Raw genomic sequence first — 26,895 nt, forward strand, 5'->3', positions numbered from 1 at the left:
GAAAGAAGAAAATTAGGGAGAAAAGTAAGCAAAAATTTGCAGGGAAATTTGGCTGTCAGACGTACCAAGATGTTCAAAAAGTTGGACGCTTTTGAATATACTTTCAGGATAATTCAAAGAATTTAGGTGTTCAAAGAGAAAACACTTGGACGAGTACACCAGCAAATACCATCAATTGAGCTTGTGTTAACAGAAAAGACAAAACGATATCATTGCAGATTAAAGTGAAGAGCGACTGGTTTTAAACTATATGGTTGTGTAAATTACGTTATAGAACATCATATCGTATCATAAATGGTGAATCCCATGATTTCCTCAGTCGAATTATTTGAAGATTCAGGAGTTTATCCAGTGATGTATGTGGATGTCACTTAAAGATGTTTTTTTCCCTTCCTGATGAACTAGCGGCCGAGCGGTAAAGTCGCTGAACACTGGTAGTTCGGTCCGAGGTTCGAATCCCGCGAACGGGCTGGCTGCATGGGCGTTTTCGTGGTTTTCCCCATGTGTAAGGTGTATGCGAGCCAGTTTCCCTTAGAAAGTCCTCTAGGAAGGCATCCCTCCCCTTAGGCAGATAGCCGTAGTGTGCTTTGTCATAATAAAATAAACCAAAACCTTTTGATGAAACCAGTCTTTCCTTTCATCTCATAGCTTCAAAATGTTTAGCCTCTAAAGACTGATAAAGGCTCTGACGAAATACTTCGTGAAGAACTTTCTAAGGGAAAACAGCTGTCATACGCGGTACACATGAGAAAATCCAAGAAAACGCCCATGCAACCAGCCCGTTTACCGGGGTTCGAACCCCGGAGTGAACTACCAGTGTTCAGCAACTTTACCGCCCACCAGCGGCCGAGCGGTAAAGACGCTGAACACTGGTAGTTCGGCCTGAGGCTCGAATCCCGCGAACGGGCTGGCTGCATGGGCGTTTTCGTGGTTTTCCCCATGCGTAACGTGTATACGAGCCAGTTTCCCTTAGAAAATCCTCCACGAAAGGCATCCCTCCCTTTAGGCAGATAGCCTTCGTGTGCTTTGCCATAATTAAATACACCACACCATCAGCAACTTTACCGCTCGGCCGTTTGTGGGCCTTTATGAAATGGAAGGCGATAACTTTATTTAAAATGATTGTCAGAAATACCAAAATGTTTCGAAAAGTTGGATACTTTTCAATATACTTTCAGAATGCTTAAAGAAACAGAGAAGAAAAATAATTTTTTTCGTAAAATTTAGTATTCGTATTTTTTTAAATTTAAAACTTGTCAATCTTATGATATTTGATTCTTGCGATTTCAAAAATAAAATATTTGACTAAAATATGAATAACATTTTAAGAAACCAAATGTAGGATAAAATTGTGTAAAGCAATGGGCACAATGATAAAACTGTTTAAAGCAGTGTATGCAAGTCATCCTAAGTTAAAATATCGGTTATACATCTCTCTTATTTATATATATTTTTTCTGAACGGAACATTGAAAGGCGTGTAAAACTGTGCTTTACTGTATTTTCTCTTTTAATATAGTATGCAGTTTTCAAACGCATCGTAGTCTGGGTTACAAAGTATTCTTCCGAAAAAAACGCAGTTCAAATAAATAAAATCAAATTCTGGAAAATTGATATTAATAAATATATTTAAAATGCTCAGTTCGAAGGAATAAATAGAAAATTTTAAAACAATTATCTGAAGAGACAATGCAACACAAACAATTAAAATAAAAGTATAAAAATTTAAAAATGACCTAAAATAATAGCTATGACGAAAAATATATATAAAGAAAACTATTTGAAAAAAAAAATAAAAATAAACGCTGCACCTTTATTTACGCAGTTCGAATAGGTAAATAGAAATTTTTAAAACAGTTATTCGAAAAAAAAAAAAAAAAAAAAAAAAAACGTGCAACTTAAACAATTAAAATGAAATTCGAAAAGAAAAATTACTTAAAATAATAAGTTATAATGAAAAATATAATATAAAGAATATTATTTGGAAAAAAGGAACGATGGTGACTTTTTTTCCTAAGGAAACTAGGTTGCCATATATTAAGAAGTTCGCCAAGTGAAGTATTCTTGGCGCAAACTGACAAAAAAGTGCCAACATAAATTTGTGAATTTCTCCGTAAATTTCGCTCCAAATTTTACAAAATTTCATATTTAGGCGTAATTTGAGTCGTAGAATCGAAATATGTAAAAAAATTGGTATGTTATTTCAGAAAAAGTCCGATTTTGTGTCAAAATACCTATGTTAGAATAGTGCTATATATAAATCTAATATATATCCTAAGTTGCGCTTTCGAGACATGAAGAACGCAATTTGAATTTTGTCAATCGGCCCAGTAGATCGGGAGATATAGGACTGTCCCATTTTTTTTTTTTTTTTTTTTTTTTTTTTTGAGCAGTGTACATTAGCCATTTTGAAAATATCATGCGCACAAGGTGAAAACATGACGAAAAATTGTCACAAAGCGGATTAAATTACAAAAATATTTGTGGCAACGCAAACTTTCTGGTTACTAGTTTTCAAAGCAGCTATATATTATGCAATCAGCTGTAAAAAGTTGGAAGTACTTGCTTTTAAAATAAATAAAAAATATAAGTCACATATTCGAAGATCATAAGGGGTTTACGGTGTATGAGCCCCTTTAAATTCAGAGATGAAATTATTTATGTTTCGAAACTCATAAATTTAACAAAGTACTTTTTTCTACAGATTAAAACCTTATATGTATTAATATTTCTTATATTTTACAGTTTCAGAAAGAAACAGCAACACCGGCAATGGTGTTTGGATCTCGAAGGCAGTAATCTGCTTAGCACATTTTTTTCTGATCCTACTTTGACGAATGAAGAAATAAAAAGAAGGCATGAGTTTGGAAAGTGAAAATAAAACAATCTGCACTTGAATTCTAGTCATTTGCTCGTTGAAGACAAAACGTGACTTCGGTGAGTGCTCATTTGGGTCAAAGACTCCGTGCTCTGCTGCAGTAGATTTGCAAAAGAAAAGAAAGCAAAAACTGTGAAGAATGAGATTGTATCTATCGATGAGAATTACTTATTTGTGGTTGTTAATAATATGTCATATGCACACATGCTTGCATGCATATGCATGCATCTGTTTTTAAAAGAAAGGTTCAAACGAAACTAATGAAATCAAAATTTCTTAAACCTTTCGTGCTGTTAGCAATTGCTAATTTTTTTAGTTGATTTAGAACTTTTATATTTGAAGAAGGTTTATATTATAACTTAAGTTTTCATTCTTTTACGGAAAATAAATGCAAATTAAAACATTTTGTTTTACCTTTGTTGTTTTTAATAAGAATAAATATCATTTGCAAAAATGAAATTGTAAAACATAAAGAATAAAGAATAAAACCAGTTGCATTTTAACTTGCTTTATAAGGTTAGGTCATCTGTTTTCAAACAACAATTAAATTTATAACAATAAAATAAAATTTCAATAAATAAATTTCATAATTTAATAAAATTTAAATAAATTTATGATAATTTAGAAAGGCTAAACAAATACATGAAGCAAAAGTTAGAAAATTTGTGCACAACACAAAAACATTTTAAATGTAAAATCTTTAATTTAGTAATAAATAAGGTATGTAATTTAATAGGACACTTTCATTGGATCTAAACAAATTAATTAGGCAGTAATATCATTTGCATCGTACTGTCGAGAAATTGTTTGATGATCCAAATTTATTAAATACAAAAAGAACGCCACAGCTGCAATTAAAACAGATGCTTCATATGCATGTATTTACCGAAGTGAACTTTGTATATTTGTATATGATTCGCATGTAGAATCGATGTATTAAATTGGATTATGTGTCAAATTGCACTGAAATGAAATTGTAGATTATCCGCATCTATAACGGCATTCCGGTTGACGAAACAGGATTCCTAAATGAAGAAACCACAACTATCAAGCTTCATTTTCGAGAGAAAGGGAATTTAAAGTTTAATAAAATTTAATTATTTACATGAAAATAAGTTTCAGAAACCTAAAAAGCCTTTATTATAAATTTATCGAGATTAATGCTGATACCTTATAATTTTCGAGAAGAACCAAGTTTACAGGTAAAGTATCAGATTTTTATTTTTGGGTGAACAGAACATTTAACTTAAAATATTCCATGAATGATAGTTATTAAAATTTAGTAAATCAATATGGTTTGAACAAAAAAGTAAAATAAGTAAAAGGGGAAATGGCAGAGCAATTTCTAAACATATTTATGTAAGAGAACTTCCATATTAAGAGAAAAAAAAATATGATTACAATTTTAAAAATTTTAAAACAAACTGTGTTAAGAGGAAATTTCCCTTTTTTTTCGTTAATTATTTACATTTCCTCATTCTAATAGTTCTAATCTTTCATGCTGCTGGTTCCTTGTTTCGTACGTTTGTCCTTATTGATTACCCCATTTAGACTTGTTCTACTATTGATTAGAAAGATTTTATGCTAATTTCCGAAAACTTAGAATTTCAGACTGACAATATGATTGAAAATTCCTTCTCAACACCCAACTCTGATACATTGGGTTTTCCAGCTATGCAAATTTCAGCATGAGGAATGTTAATAAAATGGTGCAATATGATTTCAACCCGACAAAACTCTAAAATTCTCTAGACATTGTTTTGAAAGCAAACACTCAAAATTCCTGGATAGCATTAAAATGTTTCCTTAGTCTAAAGAATCTGTCCCTTAATTGTCGAAAAGCTTGGAAAGGACCCTAGGAATCCTAAGCGCTATAAGTAACCTAACTTAATATCCAGGATGGAAAAGTTCTAAAGAAAACAAAATTGTAAAATGACTTTTAAGAACAATACATGACATAATTATACACGATAAGCATGAAAGTTAAACTGTGTGCGATTAAGTTTTATTTTAAAAAGTGTTTTTTTAATTTCATGTTTATGAAGTAAAAGTTCCCTTTACTTATTTGTGTCATAAATATAACATAAATATAATACATAACAAAATTAATTTTGCCAAAATACCTACAGAGGGACAACTACATCTATAATAGATCTCTGAACTCTGGTTTCATCAAACATAAATAGAATTAACTTAAAACTGTAATCTTGTAATTTTTTTCTATTGGAAGGCAATGGAAAATACTAAAAGTAATTTACAAACTAATGAAGCGAAGTTACTAAAGAATAAAATAGGATTATGAAACAGGTAACTAACGGAAGCCATCAGATAATAATTTTATCAGCCACTGCTGTTCAAAAGCACACACACACAAAAAAAAAAAAAAAAAAGAAAAAAAGAAAAAAAAAAAAAAGCTCAGTTTAGACGAGGTAAACGTTTGCATTTCTCTTTGTTTCGGATTGTATTTTATAAAGTATTCTTTGTTAAATTTTGTAAAGTATTTCTGCTATTTTTATTAAGTATTCCTAGTTAAATCCTATAAAGCATTCCTGGTCAAATTCTAAAATGTATTCCTGGTATTTCTAAAGTATTCCTGATTAAGTTCTATAAAGTGTTCCTGTTATTTCTTTATAAAGTTTACCTCGTTACATTATATAAAGTATTCTTGGTATTTCTATAAAGTATTCCTGGTTAAATTCTACAAAGTATTCCTGGTTAAATTCTATAACGTATTTCTGGTTAAATTCTATAAAATATTCCTGATATTTTTATAAAATATTTCTGGTTAAATTCTATAAAGCATTTCTGATTAAATTCTATAAAATATTTTAAATTAAATTCTATGAAGTATTCCTGGTATTTCTATAAAGTATTCCTGGTTAAATTCTATAAATTGTTCCTAGTAATTCTATGAAGTACTTCTGGTTAAATTCTATAAAGTATTCCTGTTAATTCCTATAAAGTAATCCTGATACTTCTATAAAATACTTCTGGTTAAATTCTATAAAGCATTTCTGATTAAATTCTTATAAAGTATTCCTGATTAAATTCTATAAAGTATTCCTAATTAAATTATATGAAGTATTCTTGGTATTTCTATAAAGTATTCCTGCTTAAATTCTATAAATTATTCCTAGTAATTCTATAAAGTATTCCTGGTTAAATCCTATAATGCAATCCTGATTAAATTCTACAAAGTATTCCTGGTTAATTTCTATAATGTATTCTTCGTATGTCTATAAATTATTCCTGTTTCCATAACCTGGGTTTTATAACAGAATCCATTGACTCTGATGTTAGGCATGTGTATAAACTTAATATATATAATATACATTGGAATACTGATTTTTCTTTTTTCACACTGGAATGAAGAAAGAGAAAGATGAATGTGTCAAAATGTTTAAACGGAGAAAATATTATACATTATGAATGAGCAATACATTTAAAATAAATAACATTTATTAATTCTAATATAAATGCGCTGCATTATAAAACTAATTTTAGGTAAAAATTCATACATTATTCTTACTTCTCATCCGAACTTAGCTTTTCGACGACTTTTCAAGACTTGAAATGTTCCTATCTTTCATTTCACTTTCAGTCTAAGAATAAGAAAAAACGTTAAACGTCCGAAATGAATTGTAGTTCGGCAAAAAGCAATTTATCTCATTTCGTAACTAATTTTATTGTTCATGTATGCAACGAATTCAGTTCTTAAAATTTTTTAATCCTGCCATTACCTGAATCCCTGAACGCTAACAGAAATAAGCTTAAATCAATTGGAAAATATAATAATTACAGCATTTATAATGAATGCTAATAATGTGAGCATAAAACTGAGGACTATGTCCGAAACGTTAATAAATTACAATACTGTCAGGCATATAATCCCCAAAGAAAAATTAATTCAAATAATAATTACGTATTTAAATTTTTTCCCAAATGATCTTTTCAAAACGTACGAGTCAGGAATATAGTTTTAGAACGATGGAGGGTTTGAGAAGCACACATTAACATAACAGGTGGAGAATCTAGAATGTAAAGTGTTAAAAGATATGGACTGAGTACGTTTTGAGCATTTTAAACTAAATAAACTAATAGTGATATTGTCGAATCACGGGAAAATTAAATTGCCGGAACTCGATTTGATACTTCTCAGTTTTTTAGCTAAATCGCAATTCTAGCGTGAGTGCGGCTCCGGCACTTCTTTTATGAAACTTAACCATTAGTTCTGCAGAAAATGTCTTTGACTTCGAAAATTTTATTTGGATAATAAGTAAACTTTAAAAATCGATTGGTTTCTACTGTCACATTGTGCTTGACGACTAGAATTTATCGATGTTTGTTTGTTTGTCTCACTTTGTTTCCATATTTTTTCTAGTATTCTCTCTCTTTTCATTAGTCTCTTTAACCACTTCACTTTTCTTCATTGGTGGACTGAAAAAGAAATGATCTTTGTTTCTATCCCGGCTTAAATTCATCTGGAGTCCAGATGAATTATTTTATAGTTTTTGAATAAAATGGTAATTCCACCCCGAACCCCAAATAATCCAGAGTTCGTCATTTTATTTTATTATTTTATTATTTATAGTTTAATAATATATTAAATTTATTTTTTATGTATTATTCAACTTAAATCATTAACTATTTTATTCTTTATATTTTATTTATACACTTTTGTTTATTTTTCCTGATAACTTTTCATAGGACTCCGTCATTTCATAAACTAAGCTCTGATTGCAGACGGTACAAACATGCATCTTGGTTATGACAGATTTACTCACGAAATAAGGTGAATGAATGCGATCTGCACGAAAGAAATATTTCTATCTTTATTTTTATATTTCTTTATTTATAACTCCTTCCCTAAATGCACTCAACTAGACATCAAAATGTTCAAGTCTGTATTATACAACTTGATTATCAAATCTATGTAGATATCAATCTAAAACCCAGATTGTTAAATAATATATACCCAGATTGATAAAAAATATATGTGTTTCTCAGACATATATTTTTCTAGCTGATCCCCCTGCTAGATAGATGTGTTTGAGTGTTTTGGGAGCATATCAACTAAGGTCAAGTTCGGTCAAAGTTTTAGAGTTTACTGAATCCAGTTACTTTAAAACTCTTAGCAGGTTTTCTTTTCATTCTCCACTATTCGATAAGTGTTGACATTTATTCTACGGGGAACAAAAAAAGGGGCAAAATAGAAATATAGGATCTTCTGCCCTGTAATTTGCATTTTAAGCGATTCTTCCCCTTCTAAAGTTATTCATTTGAATTATTCTTGTTTCAGCAAAGTAAACAAATAGAATTTGGTCAAATTTAAATTGTGACTTTTTAGTAATTATCTTGCATATTAATTTTCCAGAAACTGTTCTGTAATGCATATTTCAACAGAGAAAAATTTTTAATGCGTAGCTTACCTTAATTTTTAAATATATTTCTTTCGTGATTAATAATGTAAAGATTAAGATGTATCAAGATGAGGACCATAGCAATATGATATGTAGTGCATCACATATCTTATCGTTCTCAAAGAGACCAAAATTTACATCCAGGAATACCAGAAATACAATTTTCAATTCAAACTCGCATTTGAAATAAGAAAAAAAGGAAATCTAATTTTGTCAGTATTGCTTCCAGTATCTGTAAGAACTACTATCTTTTTATCTACATTTTATTTACTTGTCTAACAGGGTTATTGTGTTTTATGTTTTATCTGCTGTAGGACAAATCCTATTTATTCAACTGAAATGCCAAAATATGAACAGAGTTTTTATTAGAAAAATGTGTTATTTTATGATTATAAATTAAAAAAATACTATGATCATGTTTTGAGTATTCATTCAAAAAACAACATCCTTCATATATTTACAAAAAAGACAATTTATTTCAACAAATAACCGTCTTCTTTCTTTCCATTCATTGTTTATATAATCTAATAACCGCCAAAAATATCGTTTATCAGTTAAGATTTACAGTAAAATTCTCAAGTTTAGTACGCTTACTTACCGACCATAATCGATATAATAATAGTTTGATAATTTTAATATTTTACACCATAATAAATTTATAATTTTAATGATAATAATAACGATAATTTTTACACAATTATTTAAAGCAATAGATTGTTACAAGAAAGTAGGGATGGATTTCGAAATTCCACACTTTGCATTTTGCTTAAAATCTACATCAGTTTAAGACTGCTTTTGTTGCCTAATGGATAAAACCCTGGTTTCCGGAGTCAAAGATTGTGATTTCAAGTGTCATCAGGGATGGTGCAGTAACGGAGTTGGTATTTAACAAAAAATATTCTACAAATTTATATCGCTACTCTCAGTGTAGCGCGGATTCAGTTTCCCTAAACGTGAAATCTAAAAACCAGATACCTTAGCGCGGAGGTTCACTGAGCAAAAAATTTGGCTGATACTAGATATTTGTATTGGGGTTCGCGCCTTGCTTTCCCGCCTTTGATGGTGCGAATGCATGATTTTTTTTAATTTACCGTGACATTTTTTATGAAAGGAAGTTTGCATTCATTGTTTATTAACTAAAAACGTAATTTTCACCTTCCAGGTGGCATTGTTTATATTACCCTTCTTTTAACAACGGGTGTTCCCCCCCCAAAAAAAAATGTAGGAAATAATATAGCAGACTCTAATTACAAATATTTCCTGCCCGGAACTGAGGCATATGTCAAACTCTAAAAAGAAGATTCCAAATCTTTCATTTAAATTCAAATTTATTAATGTTTACTTGTGAAACCAAAACGAAAGCTACAACTCCAAAACAAATTCATGGAATACAGATAATATTGCCACAAAAAAAAAAAAAAAAAAAAAAAAAAAAAAAAAATAATCATTACCTTATCAATGAGTAGTTGATTTTATGGACTTCTATGTATTTTAATGGTTTCATGTTTGTTTTCCTAAACATGAATAATCACTTTTCAAACAATTTACATAAGAACTTAGCCGGAGGTTTACTCTTGATAATGAATTTTCATTAATTTAAAGAAGACTTGCATAAGCATTAACAAATTTACTAATTGTGGAATGCAGTTTTTAAAACAGATAAAGAAATATTATATAAAATGCAGATACTTCAATAAGTTTTAGACAAAAGTGACTTTATAAAATAAAACTTTAGACAGTGGCTCTTTATTAATATATGCATGACTAATTAAAATAATTGCAGTTACATACAGTTAATAACTCTTCCTTTTTTCAAGTGTGATATTTAGCTTAGTAATGCTATAAATCCTATATACATTTAAACAAAAGATCATTTTTATTATATTAATTAAAGCAATTAAAGGAAGTTCAGACATCATACAAAAGATTTTATGACGTTCTAGTTCATGGAAAATTCATTCTCTAAAATCGAAATATAGTACAATTAGAAATTTTAAATTATCATTCAACAAAATTAATAAATAATGTAAATTAGCTATAAATGCCACAAATCCTTTTCTGGAATAGCCTATTCTTATTTTCCAAAGAATTCTTTTCGCGATATTCTGACTAAAATTAGTGCTCTGCTTTTGGATAAATGATTCAACAAAGGCTAGAAATTCATCGAATTGATGAAGTGCATGTGAAAGTAATTAAAAGAAATTTCGATGTCTTTGAAGTGCATTTCTTCAATTAAATTATTTGCATCTCCTTGCTGCAGTCATATCTCATATATTAATGTAAACCACTGCTTTTTGCTTCGCTTACGTAAAGCAAGAAGTAAAATAAGTTTTAATCTGGTGGTGATTGGATCCACTTTAATTAAAAAATATAACCGTAAAAAGCCAAAATACCATACAAAAATTCACGACCCCCCCCCCCCAAGATTTTGGTTTGAAGAGTTGTGTAATGCGTGCGTATGACAAAATTTAAAGCGAAAGTTTCCACCCGGATGTGTGAATTGACCTGCGCGGAAAGCGTTTTTTTCCGCGCCGCCGCTTTTCGTTCCAACGGACCAGTATAAACGCAGCTTTATAGCAGTGGCGTAAATAAGGGTATGCAAGGAATGCAATCGCATAGGGGCCTGAAGGCTTAGGGGGGCCCATGAATGTCCTGCTGAACTACATTTACATATTTAATTTTAAAACACGTATAAAAATCATGTATTCGAGTAGTTTAGTGTACCAAAAAGTTTTCTTAAAAGAAAGGGAGGAAAACTTTACCATACATATTTTCTACAAAAATTGTATGTTCAAATAGTTTTCTTTATGATAAATATGTTTTATATTTAACAAATGTATCATTTACATTATAAAAATTCTTATTTATGACTTGCATATTATTGCATAAGTCATGTTCGTAAGCTCAGTTGATCACAGAGCGCTATATATTAGTGTAATTTCTTTTTTGTACGTTTACCTATCATGTTGTCTGTCAGTTTATAACATAACCAGTTATTTAATAGCTTGCTAAATTAAGCGAAAAAAAACTTGGATTGGCGCAGATTTTATATAGAAACTCGAAATATACTTGCATGTAAAACCTACTGGATTTTATTTAAAAATCTCCGCAAATCTAGACTTCCTCCCCACTTTTTTTTTAAACACAGTAAATTTATTGGGGGAGGGGGGGCAGGAAAATTTTTTGCACAGGGGCCCAAGATTTCTAGCTACGCCACTGCTTTATAGGAATAAGGTTCTTGAAACTTACATGAAGCTTTTTCCACGGAGCTATTAGAAATAACTTTATTTTGATGTCTTACATTGCAAAGTTAACCAAAGCTCACCTGGTCAATGATTTTCTGGAGGAAGTTGGTATGTGCTATATGCTGTGGGCAGCTAATTTTCCAAACCTAAATCTTGCAGAGCATGCTTTAAATGCTCTAAGAAGAGCTATTTATTCGATGCGCTATTGCCACAAGCTATGATGAACGAAATCACCTCATATGCGGTCAGGTCGTAAATTTAGAACCCCTTTTTTCACGGGGGGCTGAAAAGGAAAGGATAATCTTGCTCGTGGTCTTGAGAAAATGTGGAGGTCGTTTAAACATCTAACTTCTCTACATTCAGTTTTTATATTGAGGAAAATACAAATTGAATTCTTCGAATGAACGCAGTTTTGTACAATGAAAATGTATTATTGTACAATGAAAATGTATTATGAACCTGTAAGGCAAATAACATCTTTTTTTTTTTTTTTTAAGTAGGAGTAGAAAGACAGATATTTGGTACATCAATGAATTTGTAGTAAATATTGAATTTTTCATTTTGAATGCTGTGTTGCATGTATGCGAAGTAGCTGAGTATCTGAGAAAATAGTCTTAACCCAAATGGCCTTCAACCTTTTCACGTCTAAGGACTGTTTTTCAATTACATTGTGTTCGCTGCTTTTTGGTTAATTTTCTAATCACATATAAACATTAAATTGTTTTTAATTTGAGACTTATGAATAAAATAACGCAAACTAGACTGCAGAAAATTCTTCAGAATGAAGTTAATACTGAAAAATACATTTATCCTATTATCCAATTTTATCCTACAACAAATCTTTTAAAAAATGTGGAATTAGCAGTGCACTAGGTGGAAATAAGGATGACATTGTGTTTTAGGAAAGCGGCAAATCTAGTTACAGTGACAACCTAAGTGAAAATAACTATGATTTTAGCAACAATGATGACGAATTTCTGGGATTCTAAGAAACGCTGATGTATTTGCTAATTTTTAAATGCAACAGTTCCGTTTTCGTTGTATAAAGTGTTATCATTAAAATAGGTACTTAATCCTTTTCCGTCTAAGTATTTTCCCAAGTTTTAACCTGATAAACCACTGCGCGTCTTACAGGCCAGGAAATTGAGGTATAGTATAAATCGCCCTTCATTTCGTATCAGTGCCGACGATTTCGATGAAAAAGGGTACCTTTTTAAAAACGGAATTCTTACGAAGAAAAGCCGTTTTATGTACAGCATAATGTCTAAAAATACCGTCAAATTAAACAGTAATCTTGACTTTAATGCTTTTGTATGCATTTCTTGAATTGATTAATAAATGTAAATTTGTAATTTAAAAAAAATGTATAATATTTTATTTAGTTACATGCTAGTTATCTGTGTTATTGCTTCGTTTCTGGTATAGACCACCGTCCTCCCAGAAAAAAGCGTTTTGCTCCTCGATCGCAAAAATTTCTCGATTTTCCATTACTTAACTAGTGGAATTTCCTAGTTCCCCTCCCCCCCCCCCAATAAAATTACAGCTCTGCGACAACAACTGAGTGAATTATTTGCAGCTCTCTACACATAAATTGAATGTTTATTTAAAAATAAAATATTTTCTAATTTTTATATCCCTTTTCTAGTTTATATGAAATTTCAAAATTTAACGATATCAGTTAATGAAATACTTGCATATAATATAATGGTTCTCCGAAATATATTCTTGATTCCAAACCCTTACTGCTAATCATCAGCCCATCGCTCTTAGAATACATTATTAGTCCAAAGGGGCAATTTGCCCAGAAGGATTATTAATTTCATTCTGGCATTTTGCGTTGAAAACTATAAACGGCGAATCACTTTTCAAATTGTTGCCGCCAAATATTATCGTCCTGTATTATATTTAAAGAAATTAAATAATGAAGAGTCTGCATGAATGTATGTACGTTTCTCGCTTATGATAAAACGACAGTACTTAGAACCATCAAAATTTCGGCGTATGGAAGCCCTATTTGAATTTAAAATTTGTTTTATTATCGATTTCATATTTTATAACACTTCAACGAATTTTTGATTAACAAACTCAGTGATTTTAAAGCCAGCAATGGCAACACTGTACGAAAAAAAAAATTATTTTTATCTATATATTCCTGATATACTGATACTGAATGAGACCTAAAAACACTTTTCTTTTAAAATATATCTTCCCTTATGATCCCTAACACAGCCGTTTACTTCCCCCTTCCGTCATTAACGTCAGTCTCCTGCTCTTGACTGCATTTGCAAAGCCACCTGATGAACAACTTTATTTACAGTATAAAGCCCCATTGTGAGGTACGTAAAGCTGTGAGGAAGGGGCCACATTCTTTATTAACTCGACCATTCTAGAAATATGAGATGTCATGCTTGGCCTTTTTACTTTCATTTGCATTTTGAAAAACAATTACCCTTGTTTATTTGGTTCTGTGGCTGTTGTCACAGTATTGGGCATTAGCATACAATATTTTACATATGATACCTCGGAAAATAATTGGTTTATTATATTTTCTTCTAAAATATAATAAATTAATTAATTTTCGAGCTATATGTGTTTCGCGCTTATATATATATATATATATATATATATATATTTTTTTTAATCGGGCAACTTATTTTATTAGACTTTACTTTTAGACACCAACGTGTTATTTTGCTTCAAGATTGCAAACACATATTTTAACTAAATAGATTTTCACTAAGTTTTAACTCGAATAAACTGATAGCTTGAATCCAGTGCCAAACATTCCTATGAACACATGAATAAATTTTTATTATATAAGCCAATTAATATTTTGCTTTGTTAGAAAAGAATATACATATTATATAAGAGAGATTTTTCTTTTAATTTGCCAATTAAATTTTTATGCATTCTAAATATCATAACTTATACCACATCTTTAATAGTATATGTATTGATATATATTTTAAGTATAAAGGTGTTTATAGAAGCTGTATTTTTTACATAAATTACATAATTAAGTGCTCAATATTACTACAGTTAGTAATATATATTTACACAGTCAAAAGTCTTTAATCCGGACGTCCATAATCCGGAATGATCTATAATCCGGACCTCAAAACTACAAACTTTCTGCGCATGCGCATAATACCTTTACGCTTGCGCATATGCGTTTACGTATGCGCATTTAATGTATAACGGATGCTAAGCTAAAATTATCTAATTATCTATTTCAGTTAATGTTGCAGATTGCGCTGTTCCTTAATCTTCTAATTGGATCCGGCTTATTATTTTGTGCAGACTGTTAGAGCAATTTTATAAAAGTAAGCTTGAACTTTCAATTATGTCAAAAAGAATTTCCCATTCTGGACCTGACAAAGGATCTACAAAGCGAAAGCATGTTTCGATGTCCATCAAACAAAAAGTGGAATTGCTGCAAAAAATGGATAAAAGCATATTCTTTGTTTCTCTATTCCGAAATCTGTTTATCAATTTCAAGCTGCTCTGGGGGGGGGGACGTCGCAGCGTACAATGAACTGGAAGTTGATCTGTCAGCACTATCCTCATCTTCAAGGCAGATTTTTTTTTATTTGGCTTATAATTCCTTACTAAATGTAGTATTTCATCTCAATGTACTCCGTCTTTGATATGATTTAAATCAAATTCCACGTCATTATAAATATCACGAATACACACCAAATAGTTTTCTGGTTGCAATTTTCTAATTTCGACTATGCGTAATAATAAAGTAAACAAATAAATATTAAGCCCCTTTTTTTTTGTAAATTTTGATACCCTTTAGATCATAATTGCTCTTTATTTCATAAATAACGGTTTCATATTTTTAATTTTATAATTTCTGCATGCCATCTTACGAGATTTAAATTGATGATCTTTAATCCAGAATCGCCGAAGTCCCGACGAGTCCGGATTAAAGACTTTTGACTGTATTCATATCCTGATAACCTTCAACAGCTAGAAATTTTGGGTATTTTTCCATTTCGCCGCCGCGAATCTCGCCAAACAGATTTTATTAGCAATAACACGCAGTTACGCATAAAAAATTTTAACAAATGTTAGTTGTAAGAATTTTTTATTGTGAAGGCAATAAAGACAATAAGTTTGTAAAAAGACATTAATTAAAGAATTTACTATGCTTTCATGGTACAATATACTGATTTGCCGTTTCATATCACGTGACCCCAAGTGATCTCATTTCACGTAAATTATGCTACAAAAACCTAATTCTCTCAGTAATTATCTACATTAATTTCAAGTTAAATCTTAATATGGAATACAAGTTTAAATGCAAGAATTATAGCAATTTCTACGAATAGCTTACTCAGAAATTATGTAAAATCGCAGTGCTTTACTTCGCTGGTGGATTCCATTAGAATTGATGAATTTAACCCTTGACTTTGCCTTTACTATATTTTCGTTTTCAGGTGAGCGGTGTGATTGCTTCCTAATTGACTTAATTACAGCAAATGGTCTTAAGGCATAAAATTGAACTCTCTGGTAAAAATTCTATGTAATTTTATGCCAGTATTGGAAAAAACAATCAATCTGATAAGAAATGGCTGCGACTTGTTTTGAAAATGAGGCGTAAAAGGTTACCAGCAAGGATCTTCCGTTTGGCATCAGTTGTACCATTATTGGCAACTTTATCGCCTGTGCCGGCAAAATAGAATAGTACCAATTTTAGTTACATTTTAGCTTTTCATTCAGATATTATTCATAATGTTCAACATGTTTAAAATAATGCCAAATGCTTTCTATAAAATATTTTTTATCCTAAATTACATGTTTTCACATCCATACTAGTATGATAAACTGAATTTAAAGTGCACGATTCTATTATACTTTAAACAGTAAAAAATTAAGAGCGAAAATAACTTTAAATAAATTTGCATGTACATAAGCAATTTAACAGCTTTAAAATATTAAACGCTATAATGAAACCTTCCTAAGACAATTACTTATGGTTTTCAACAATTTGAGTCTCTTAGGAAATTTGTCACCTTAACGTGAAAATCGATGATATTCAATCAATTATTTCTATTATCACAAATGTTGGTCACTTTCACCTCCCGCCAGATGGTCGTCTTACATGGATGGTCTATATATATAAGACTTCACTATTCTTATACTCTCGTCACTGCACAAAAATCGGTCAGAAATTTGGGGGGGGGAAGAGCAATCTGAAAACTTCAAATTACTAAGCAAATTACTTCAAAAAGATTAAACTATTAAAAAATTCAAATATTACAAAATAATTAAAAATTATAAATATTAAAGAAACTTTCAATCAGATCTCCGTATTCGGATTCCATTTTGAACCTGAAACAATTCAGAGCTAACACTTGAGATAGGCCAATTAGTTTAAAAAATCAACCCACAAAGTGTTTTGCTAGATGAGTAAAAATTTTTAATGAATTTTAACTTGATAAACAAGCAATGTCTTTCAGCACGAGTAAAACATATATGCTTTACTCGTGCTGAAATCACTGCTGAGAATCAAGTGGTCACAGTGATACAGGAAATTTTTCTCTCTCTTACTGCGGATTTGCAAATAGTCATCTTCCACACAGGGTTTCAGTCAGTATGCCTTATTTGTACAGTTAGTATTATAGCATTTTGGTGACCTGTTTACAAAAGCACTGATCATGTTTTTGTGTGTCTTTTTTTTTATTATTATTGTGTCCAAGTTCAGTGTTTTTTCATTAGTAATTTTCTGCAGCAATAACTTCTCAGAAGAAAAACATTGAAAAGGAGAGGAGTAGTGCAATGTTCTACCTGGAATAAAGTTCTTTAACTGCTAAAACCTAGTAGAAATGTGTAGCAACTATTCACGGAGTTCCTGCTGCAAAAGTAACAACTCCAAAGAAGAGTTAAAATACCCTTTTATTCTGACTCAGGTTATATTTCCAGATGGCTCCTCTTAGGTGTACAGGAAACCAACACTTTTGGCTTGAACTTAGAATATTAAAATTAAACTAAAACTAAATAGAACTAAACAGCCTTAGTTGCACAGTGTTGCTCCCGCATAGCTGGCTCTTATTTAAAAATCACCGGCGTAGACTAACGTAATAAGCACGGCCCTAACTAGCAAACTTTAATTCGTAGCAACAACGTGGCCGAAAGGTAAAATGCTCTCTCTCTAGCTCTTTAGTTCTCTAACTGAAGTACTTCAAATCTCAGCTTAAATAGTAGTTTCTCCCCTATTTTGCATACAGTGTGAAACTGAAATCTTATTTTGGTAGGAAAGCATAAGTAGAAAAACGAGGAAGTAAAGGAAAGCTGTCTTAAAAACTAAAAATGCCTATTAGCAAAATAAAGTAAAATCCTACTGCAGAAAGAAAGAAACGATTATCATAGAAGTTAAGATGGAAATTACCGAAGAGCACAAGCGTAAACACAAGTAACCTAGTAACCTAGTAAAGTTTCAAGTAACCTAGTAAAATCATAATATTTTATAAGAAGTTAACATCAACGATTTTCACAGTATTAAAGAAAGAAGCAAAAGAAGTCACAGAAATGTTAATATAATGACATCTGGAAGATGTAGAAAGGTTGCTTCTCATCTGGATAAATGAAAAGCAATAAGCAGGTGATGTTCTGACCATAACCTTCATTTGGGAGAATGCAAAGATCTTGTTTGCCAACATTGTATGTAAAACTGAAGGGTAAGTCAACAGAAAACAAACAAGGCTTCAAGGAGAGGAAGGGATGGTTTGATAATTTTAAAACAATTGATATTCATAATGTTATAAAGCATGGGCAGTGTGAGTTCGGAAGCTAATGCAGTTGAGGTGATTGCTGCCAAATTTTAAAAACTTGTGTTTCTGAAAGTTAACCTGCCTTAACAAGCTTTTAAGGAGGATGAGACCAAGCCTTTTTCAAAAAAATGTCAAAGACGACCAACATTACAGCAGAAGAGAATGCAGTTTTTTGTCATAAGCTCATGAAAAACCATCTCAGCTTCTTGCTGTGCGCTAGCACAAGCAGAGATTTCGAAATCAAGCCCTTGCCTATGTATCATTCTGAGAATCCATGAGTCTACAAGAAATGCAAAGTGCAGAACAGCTAGTTTAACATTATGTGTCATTGTCATTTGGTGAAATCCGGCATCATTGGGATTGGATAGCACGGAACATTGGTTAATCAAAACTCGGATAATTGGGATTCTACCGTAATAATAACAATCATAGTCATTCCATAATTTCCACATGCCTTTCATATTTACTAAAGTACATCAAATTTCAATTTTCATTACTGGACCAGGCAGTCACAGAATTTTAGATAGTTTTTTGCCACACAGTTTTTGCTTCTCTTTCCTGCACTGGGCCTAGCACCTCAGATGTACCAACAAATTGCTGGCCTTGCACCACTTTTATAGCAAATAAAATTTCTTTCCATTTTGCAGAGTGAAACTCTATTAAACAAATGTTACTACAGTATGTGAATTAATTGGGGCAAAGCATTTTTTTAATAATTCCTGTACGTATTTTCAAATAGAGTGAAGATAATAAAAAAAATAGGAAATATGCCTTCCTTTAATGACCTCTAAAATGTGCTTACACACTGACTCTACTAGTCGTGTGCATATAATTTTTAAGTTCTTTATCATGGAGCCACATTTTTATAATGTTCTTAATCATTCACTCCTATGCTGTACAATCAGTTTTGTTAAGATGTTCCTTGAAGAATGCACCATAAGTTTTTGATCATATTTAAGTCTGGTGGATTTCCAGATGAATCTAGCACAATAACTTTATTTTCAAACCTTCAGACAGACTTCAAATTGTGGCATGAAGCGAAGTCACGTTTTAAAATATTTATATACTTCAATGAATTCATCATTCCATCAGTACGAACTACACTTTCAGTGCAATATGCAGTGAGAAAAGCCCAAAACACTTGTTTTTGAAGGTATTTTATGATTTGTTGGATAAGTTAATGTCTTACCGATTCACCCTTGCTTTGTCTAACAACATTTGATGAACAAATAATGCCTTATAGCTGAAAAAATATTGATGGTCCAAGATCTGTATTGTTTGGCCCACAATAATTGTTTCTGCTTCATTTGATGGGTCAAAAGTTGTTTTTTAATTGGCTATATTGCCTTCTGACCAACAATAAGAAGTCTAGATTCGGACATTTGAAGGATAGATATAACTACAGATACACAACAGATCTCTTTTAAGATCTTTGCTAATTTTTGTTAAATTAATAATGCTATTTTAGAGTAGAAATTGACCAGATTGTAGAGCTGTTTCCCTTTTAACATTTGCTCTTCCTTTTTGAAGAAAATGATCCAATTTCATTGTGTCTTCTCAGAATTAGAGAGAAACTTGATTTTCCAACACCAGCCTATGGAAGCAACATTTCTTACAGTCATGGATGCATGATTATCTTTGCATTTCTTCTAGGCATTATATCAAGTTTTAATATATTAAAATGAATGATTACAAAATGTATTTAAAAAAGTATGCAAAAGTAACTCCCTCTTCTCACATAAATAAGCTGAAAGAAAGCAGACATCCAGATGATATTAAGGCAGATAAAATTGCTTTGAAGGGTTTGCTTGCATCAACTGGCAAGCAACTTAAAAATTATGTGAAAATATTCCTTTGCCCAGTTAATTTTCACATTATAGTATTTCTATTTATATGAATTGTTTGCTAATTATATCATTATTTCTTTCACTGCAACTTTTAGGTTTAAAAATATGTTGTCATTATTTAATGGCTTCCTTGAAAAACCTCTTTTCATATAAATTAATGGAATTGCTTTTTTGGTTTACAAAATGTTTCATTGAAATACTTTACTTCCAAAACATGGTTTGTTTTACTTTGGTTGAATGTAAGTTACACGTGGATAAAAATATAAGTCGTATACTTTGGTTGCACATGATGGTTATCTCTCTACAAGGAAATATGCTTTTACTGTGACTTTTCTATGGTAAACTGGTTCATATTTATATTACACATCATAAAAACTATAAAAAACACGCATAATTTTCCTGATGCATAAGATAAATAAATATGAGCTATGAGATATTAGTATTCAGCAGCTTTATTCACTTGGCTACACGTGAGCATTTCATAAAGCAGCAGAAATCTATAATATGTGTATGCATTAAATACGATATATAGAAAGGAGATACTTAAAACATGAATTAAAAACCGAAATTTATTTTATATTCTGTACAAAATGACTGTTGAATTTAGCAGATGTGTCATTTCAGAACATAAATTATAAACCAAATAACAATCAAAACAAACTAGAACAGAGTTAAACAAAAATCAAACAAGTTGGGGGGAAAAAAAGCAATATGTTTTATTTACATACATCCCAAGACAAGTGTCTTAGGTATATTTATTATAAATATAAAAAGATGAAATGCTCGTTATTATTATTAATTAGATGAAAATAAAAAATGAAATGAATTTCTTGCAATTCAAATACCAGAGACACTGTGTTGATGAGAAAATTTTGGCTGTTTCTGGCCTCTCAAAGGAATCTTCACCGGATCACTCTCAAAACTTCTAATATACGGTTATATAAAACGTAGGTAAGAAGAAACAAAAAACTAAATTCAAGTTAATTACTCTAATGTATGTGCCTTCAAATAAGTCCTTTGTTTAAGCATGCAACTTCAGATCTAGGTTTGCTGGTGTGATATTGAATAATCACATTAATACTGCATTTTGTGTATATGGCAAGCAAGATTCACAATGAAATTCTGAACCCTGATATCAGCTTTGGAAGATAATGCTTTGCTTTCCATTTTTCACCATATCAATGCCCAAGTTCTATTTCCATGTGGAATAGGAAATAGTGCCTCTACATCATGAATTTATATGGAATAGCTCAAATTAACTTATATGGGAAAAAATAACTTACCTATGCTTCAACCTAACCAAGGATTCACACCTGAAGTGATTCTACATGTTAGTAGTATTAAACTCACTGAGATACAGCAGCAGTGGCACAGTTTTCTCCAATTCCTACACAATAACTCACAATAACACGTGGCTGAAGCAAACTCCCAAAAGTTAACATGCCTGAGCAAAAAAAAAAATTTGATTTAGCCATTGTAATTAGATTAAATCTGATACTAATAGACTGCTGTGTTTCCTAGCTTCAGAAATGTGGAAGGAACAAGTCTTAATCAATGGAGCTAAGATAAATGAGTAGCTAGCAGATTATTCATTTCTCAGCTATGCAGATTGGATCTGATATCTTCCTCAGCATTGGCTAAAGGGTATTTTATGAGAATAATCATACCTTTTGCAACAATCAGCTTTTGGTTTCATACAAACATAAGCACTTACAATAAGGTTTTGAAATGGCCAGAATTTTCTCAGCAACTCAATGGTTAAGTTACAAAAGCATTTCTGAAAATATATAAAATTTATATTTTAAATTTATTTACTTTCAGACAAAAAATAAAATAAAATTAATAATGCAACAACAAGTGAGGTATGTTCTAACTTGTTCCTTCACAATGAGAGTAAATTAAAATGTTTGAATTTAATTTATGCTTTGCTTCGTTTCAAAGCAGGCTTACATAAAAGTATGCAGTAGTGCATGTTGATTGCAAGAAAGAATGAATTTAAAGAATTCAATAAATTGAAAAATATATACAGGCATCAAATATGGTTCTTTATAATTTAAATCCATTCATTGAATCATTTTTTCTTCCTTTCTGCAGAACAATTTGAACAATACCATTTTCCTTTAGGTTTGCTTGTTAACCCAACACATGCAAAATGAAACCATTCAATGGGACACTATGAATAAAATAAGATAAATTAAAATACATTTCTTAAGAAACATTACTAAAAGATTTCCTCATTAAATGATTGTATTAATAATTAGTATTACAATTAGATACTTCAACACATGCAAGTTAATTGCAAATTGGAAAATTTATTGATATATTTACATATTCTGTACTTCGTTAACAATATAAAAATGTGCCCTTCTTCCACATATTATTTTTTAAATGAAAATAAGATCAATAAAAGATATTAACAGTAAATTAAACTATTTTTAAAGATGACTACAGCTTTACACCTTTACTTCATGAGTTCTAATGATAAGACTATTAATAAAATTTAATAAAAATTGAAAACTAAAAGCTCTAAATAAAATACCTTGTTATTCAAGAAACAATAATTTTAGCATACATTTGTGTGATCAATAATTTGGCTCTGTAGCTGCGTAACTCCTTGGCATATGTCTCAAACGGAAACATTTAACATAGAAAAATCATTGATTTTACACTACTAATATTGTAATCTCTGATGCCAACCTGGCAAATCATTATTATATTTTGCTTTCATCACCGCATGTTTATCAAAACATGATAACTTGAGTAAAGACTCATGCAGAGATGCCTAAATAATTTTTTATATCAGTAATTTAATTTATAATAGCAAAAATTATGGTAACCTTTTATGTTGACATTACGCTTCCCGATGATTACAGATTTAAGTTAAATGCACTAAGAAATGTTGACAAGAAAAGATTTAACAAAAATGTCGGTACTATTCAGTTTTGAGGACCGTAAAAAATCGCCACACTTTTGTTGCTATCAAAAATAATTGCGGCAACCCTAATGCAAGAAAGGAAGTATAATAGTAAATAACTATGTAAGATTGATGTGTAAATTTAGATGAAAGGTTAATTTAATATAATACTTTTTTATTATTATAATTTATATATAAAAGGCTAAACATCACTGAATGGAAGCATAAGAGTAAATAACTATTGAGATCATTATTATAATTTAGTATATAAAAATTGCTAAACATAGCTGAATGGATGCCTGCATTGCTATTTCGCTACCGAGTTATCGCTAAAGCTTAATGTCATCTCGTTGGTTGTTCAAACATAATTTTCTATAATGAATGATGCCTTTTCTTTGAAAACATTCTCGGTAAAGTGCAGAATTGCCCACTTATTTGTTTGTAGCTTTTTACAACGGTAAAAACAATTGGATTTTTGTCAATTTTCTTTTACTTTTTAAGTGACAATAGGTCGATGTGTACATAGATAAAGTCAAGGATGTGCGCAGTGCCATTTTTGTGCAATTCTGGGATTTTTATTGAAGTTAAAATAAGTCAATGTGTACATGGATACCGAGTATGTGCAATTCTTAAAAACGCATCAAGCAGTGGGCGATTCTGCACTTTACCCAAAATTCTATCGCAGACTTTTCATCATGGGCAATTCCCAAATTGTTAAATCCATAGGGTATCAAAAAAGGATTCAAAAATTAAACTAGTATTTCAATGGCGTCTTAAGAAATATAGAACTATATAAACTTATTTAAACTTACGCAATCTGAAATCAGAATGTACGCTATATTTGGCATGCTGTTAAATGGGCGCGTTTGCTAGATTTGGCACTTTTGCTCATACATTTTCGCTGCAATTTTTTACGGCCCTCAAAACGGAATAGTACCAAAATTTCTTTCCATATGCTAAAAACAGGTTTTGTTAATGATACTCATACACCAAAAGATTACATTATTGCTATCTGAATTAAGAACAACTGATTTGTTATTCACATAAACCCAGAACCAGTACGAGAGCTCGTATGGCCGCTGGGCTGCAGAATTTAGGAAAGACAAAATTTAGAGAAGCACCAAGCAGCAAAATTAAGGAATGACAAAATTTTTTAAGGAAAGCAGTGGGACCCAAAATTTAGAACTTAGAGGGGCACTTAGTAGCAGAATTTAGGACCCCCAGAGACTGCATCAGGCAGTAAGGTATCTAGCACCGGCCCTCAATCAGCCTTAAGTATATGTGCGAATTTATTTATTCAGGACTTAGATAAATCTTAAGCATGTGCAAAAAATAACTAAATTAATACAATTCAGGCTTAACTGCTTCAGTGTGCGATAAAAACAAGACAAAATTTAGCTAAACAACTTGTGTTTGTTGCCAATCTCATAGTACATAGCCAATAATGTATAGGGGATGTCATTAAGCTGGACTAAAATTATACTTTATTGATTCCAAGGAATTTCAGTTAATACAGAAGATTGCCCTTTCTTTAACTTCCTGATTTGGTCCAACTTATTAATCTTTGTAGGCTGTTATTACAAGGTGAGACCAAAAAGTAAGGTGACTGATGTCATAATAATAACTGTGCTATAATATTTACATATAAATATACCACTGTCCTTCAAGGTAGTTCTCACTGTCTACAATACAATTCTGACAACGTTCCTACAAGTTCTGGAAAGTTTCGAAAAAGTCCTCATTTGAGACTGTGTTAAGTTCCTTGGCAACAGCAGCTTGAATGTCTGATATGCTTGAAAATCAGTGTCCCTTTAGTACCAATTTCAGTCGTGGAAAGAGAAAAAAATCTGCTGGCGCAAGATCCGGGGAATAAGAAGGGTGAAATAACTCTGTAACCTTCTGCTGCACGAGTAACCATCTAACACACATTGCAGTATGAGGGCATGCATTATCATGCAACAGAAATCATTTGCCTGATGCAGTGAGATGGGGCCGAACACAATGAATGCAAGCCAGGTGGTGCTTCATAACATGGCAATAAAATTCACCATTAACTGTTTAACCTTCCGGTACGTATTCTTTATGGATAATTCCCTGTGTGTCAAAAAAGGTAATCAACATTGTTCTTAACCTCTGATTTTTCAAAATGAAACTTTCTCGATTTTGGCGATGAGGAACCGCGTCACTCCATGCTTTGGCGTTTCGTTTGTGGATCAGACACAAAACATCACATTTCATCTGTGTCAGCTGACGTAAAAATGTGTCATCTTTATCTGCTACATTGATGAAGTCACCACAGGAGTCCAATCACTGCTGTTTCTTAAGTGATGAACAGAAGAGACTCTTGTGTTCATCACTTAAATAATGAGGGACAAACACTGCACAAAGTTTCCGTTTACCCAAATCCTGTGTCAATGTTGTCTGGACGATTTCATGAGGAAGATTCAATTCGTTTGCCATTATTCAAACAGAGGAACAGCGATCTTGCAGCAATAACTTCCTAACTCTTTCAACATTTGCCGTCGTTCTGCGTCACAGAAAAGTTTCAACCACTAAAATACTGTCTTGCAAGATAATGTTTCTTCGCCATACGCACTCCGACACATTTCCAAGATTTCCTTCTGGATATATGCACAAGGTTATATGCATGTTTTGATATCCATCAAACAAAAAATGGAAATTTCTGCAAAAAATGGATAAAGGTATATCCGTCTCAAAATTATGGAAGGAATATGGCATTGCAAAGTCAACTGACATAAAAAAAAAAAAAAAAAAAACAGAAATAGTAATTTTATGTGATTCTGACACCCCATTCGCAAATGAATAGCAGAAAAATTATTCCTTATGCTAGAAGTGACTATCATGACAAAGTGATGATTGAATAGGTCAGACAGCGTCTCAGCGAGGGTATACCATTGACAGATAAGAGTTCTAATACCTCAAGCCAAAATCTTCCATGAAAAAATGAACTTAAAAACTAAGTGCACATATTTGACATGTTGGTTATCCAAATTTAAAAATCGCCATGGTATAAGGCAATTAAAAATTTCAGGTGGAAAAACTTCAGATTATACTGAAGTTGCTGAATTATTTGCAGATGAATTTAGAGAACTGATTAATTGTGAAAAGTTATTTCCAGAACAAATTTACTATGCTGATAAAACTGGTCATTTCTGACAATATGTACCACAAAATACCTTGGCAACCAGTACAAAAGAAAAAGCTCCAAGTGCTGTCAAAAATTCTAAAGCAAAATTAACAATTTTAGTATGCGCAAATGCTGCAGGAAAGCACAAGTGTAAACTCTTCGTAATCATAAAAATTACACAACCTCGAGCATTTAAAAGAGTAAAGAATTTCGTCGCTATAATATCATGAAAATAAAAGAGCACGGATGACACAAGCAAATGAAAAATTGGTTTGAAAATCATTTCATACCCGAGACTCGCCAACATTTGAATTCAGTTCATTTACCTGATGATGCAAAAATTGTCCTGACCATAGACAACTGTTCGGCTCATACTTCACTTAAAGTTTTAGTGCAAGATAATGCATCCATATTATACTTTCCTTAAAACTGCATGGTCATCATTCAGCCTATGGATATCGTAATAGTGTGAACGTTCAAATGCAAATATAAAGAAGCATTTTTAAAATCCATGTTAAATTTCTTGAATAATGGCAAGATTGTTCAATAATTTTTTTTTTTTTTTTTTTTTTTAACATTTTAGCTTCAAATCTGCTGTGGTGAGCATCACATGATCGTGGGAGGATGTGTCTCCAGATGCTTTAAAAAGTGCCCAGCTACCATAT

The 26,895-nt window shown here is 31.2% G+C and overlaps 2 protein-coding genes across 4 annotated transcripts in view; one reads left to right on the forward strand and one right to left on the reverse strand.

Annotated features, from left to right (window-relative positions):
• LOC118198758 (synaptogenesis protein syg-2-like) overlaps positions 1 to 8,713 on the forward strand; it is a 249,006-nt gene extending 240,293 nt beyond the window's left edge. For both annotated transcript variants that reach the window (XM_085823263.1, XM_085823268.1), the window contains one exon: positions 2,745 to 8,713. In XM_085823263.1, the coding sequence (XP_085679389.1) occupies positions 2,745 to 2,833 (89 nt within the window). In that variant the 3' untranslated portion in view covers positions 2,834 to 8,713. The remainder of the gene's footprint in view (positions 1 to 2,744) is intronic.
• A 12,006-nt stretch (positions 8,714 to 20,719) lies between these two features.
• The window catches only part of Ing5 (inhibitor of growth protein 5), a 52,133-nt gene continuing 45,957 nt past the window's right edge, over positions 20,720 to 26,895 (reverse strand). For both annotated transcript variants that reach the window (XM_035370516.2, XM_085823274.1), the window contains exon 7: positions 20,720 to 22,341. In XM_035370516.2, coding sequence (XP_035226407.1) covers positions 22,240 to 22,341 — 102 coding nt within the window. In that variant the 3' untranslated portion in view covers positions 20,720 to 22,239. The remainder of the gene's footprint in view (positions 22,342 to 26,895) is intronic.

Source organism: Stegodyphus dumicola, chromosome 1, assembly GCF_044657685.1.
Source record: "Stegodyphus dumicola isolate Sdum_Otavi_A_Nest chromosome 1, ASM4465768v1".
Classification (NCBI taxonomy): Eukaryota; Metazoa; Arthropoda; class Arachnida; order Araneae; family Eresidae; genus Stegodyphus; species Stegodyphus dumicola.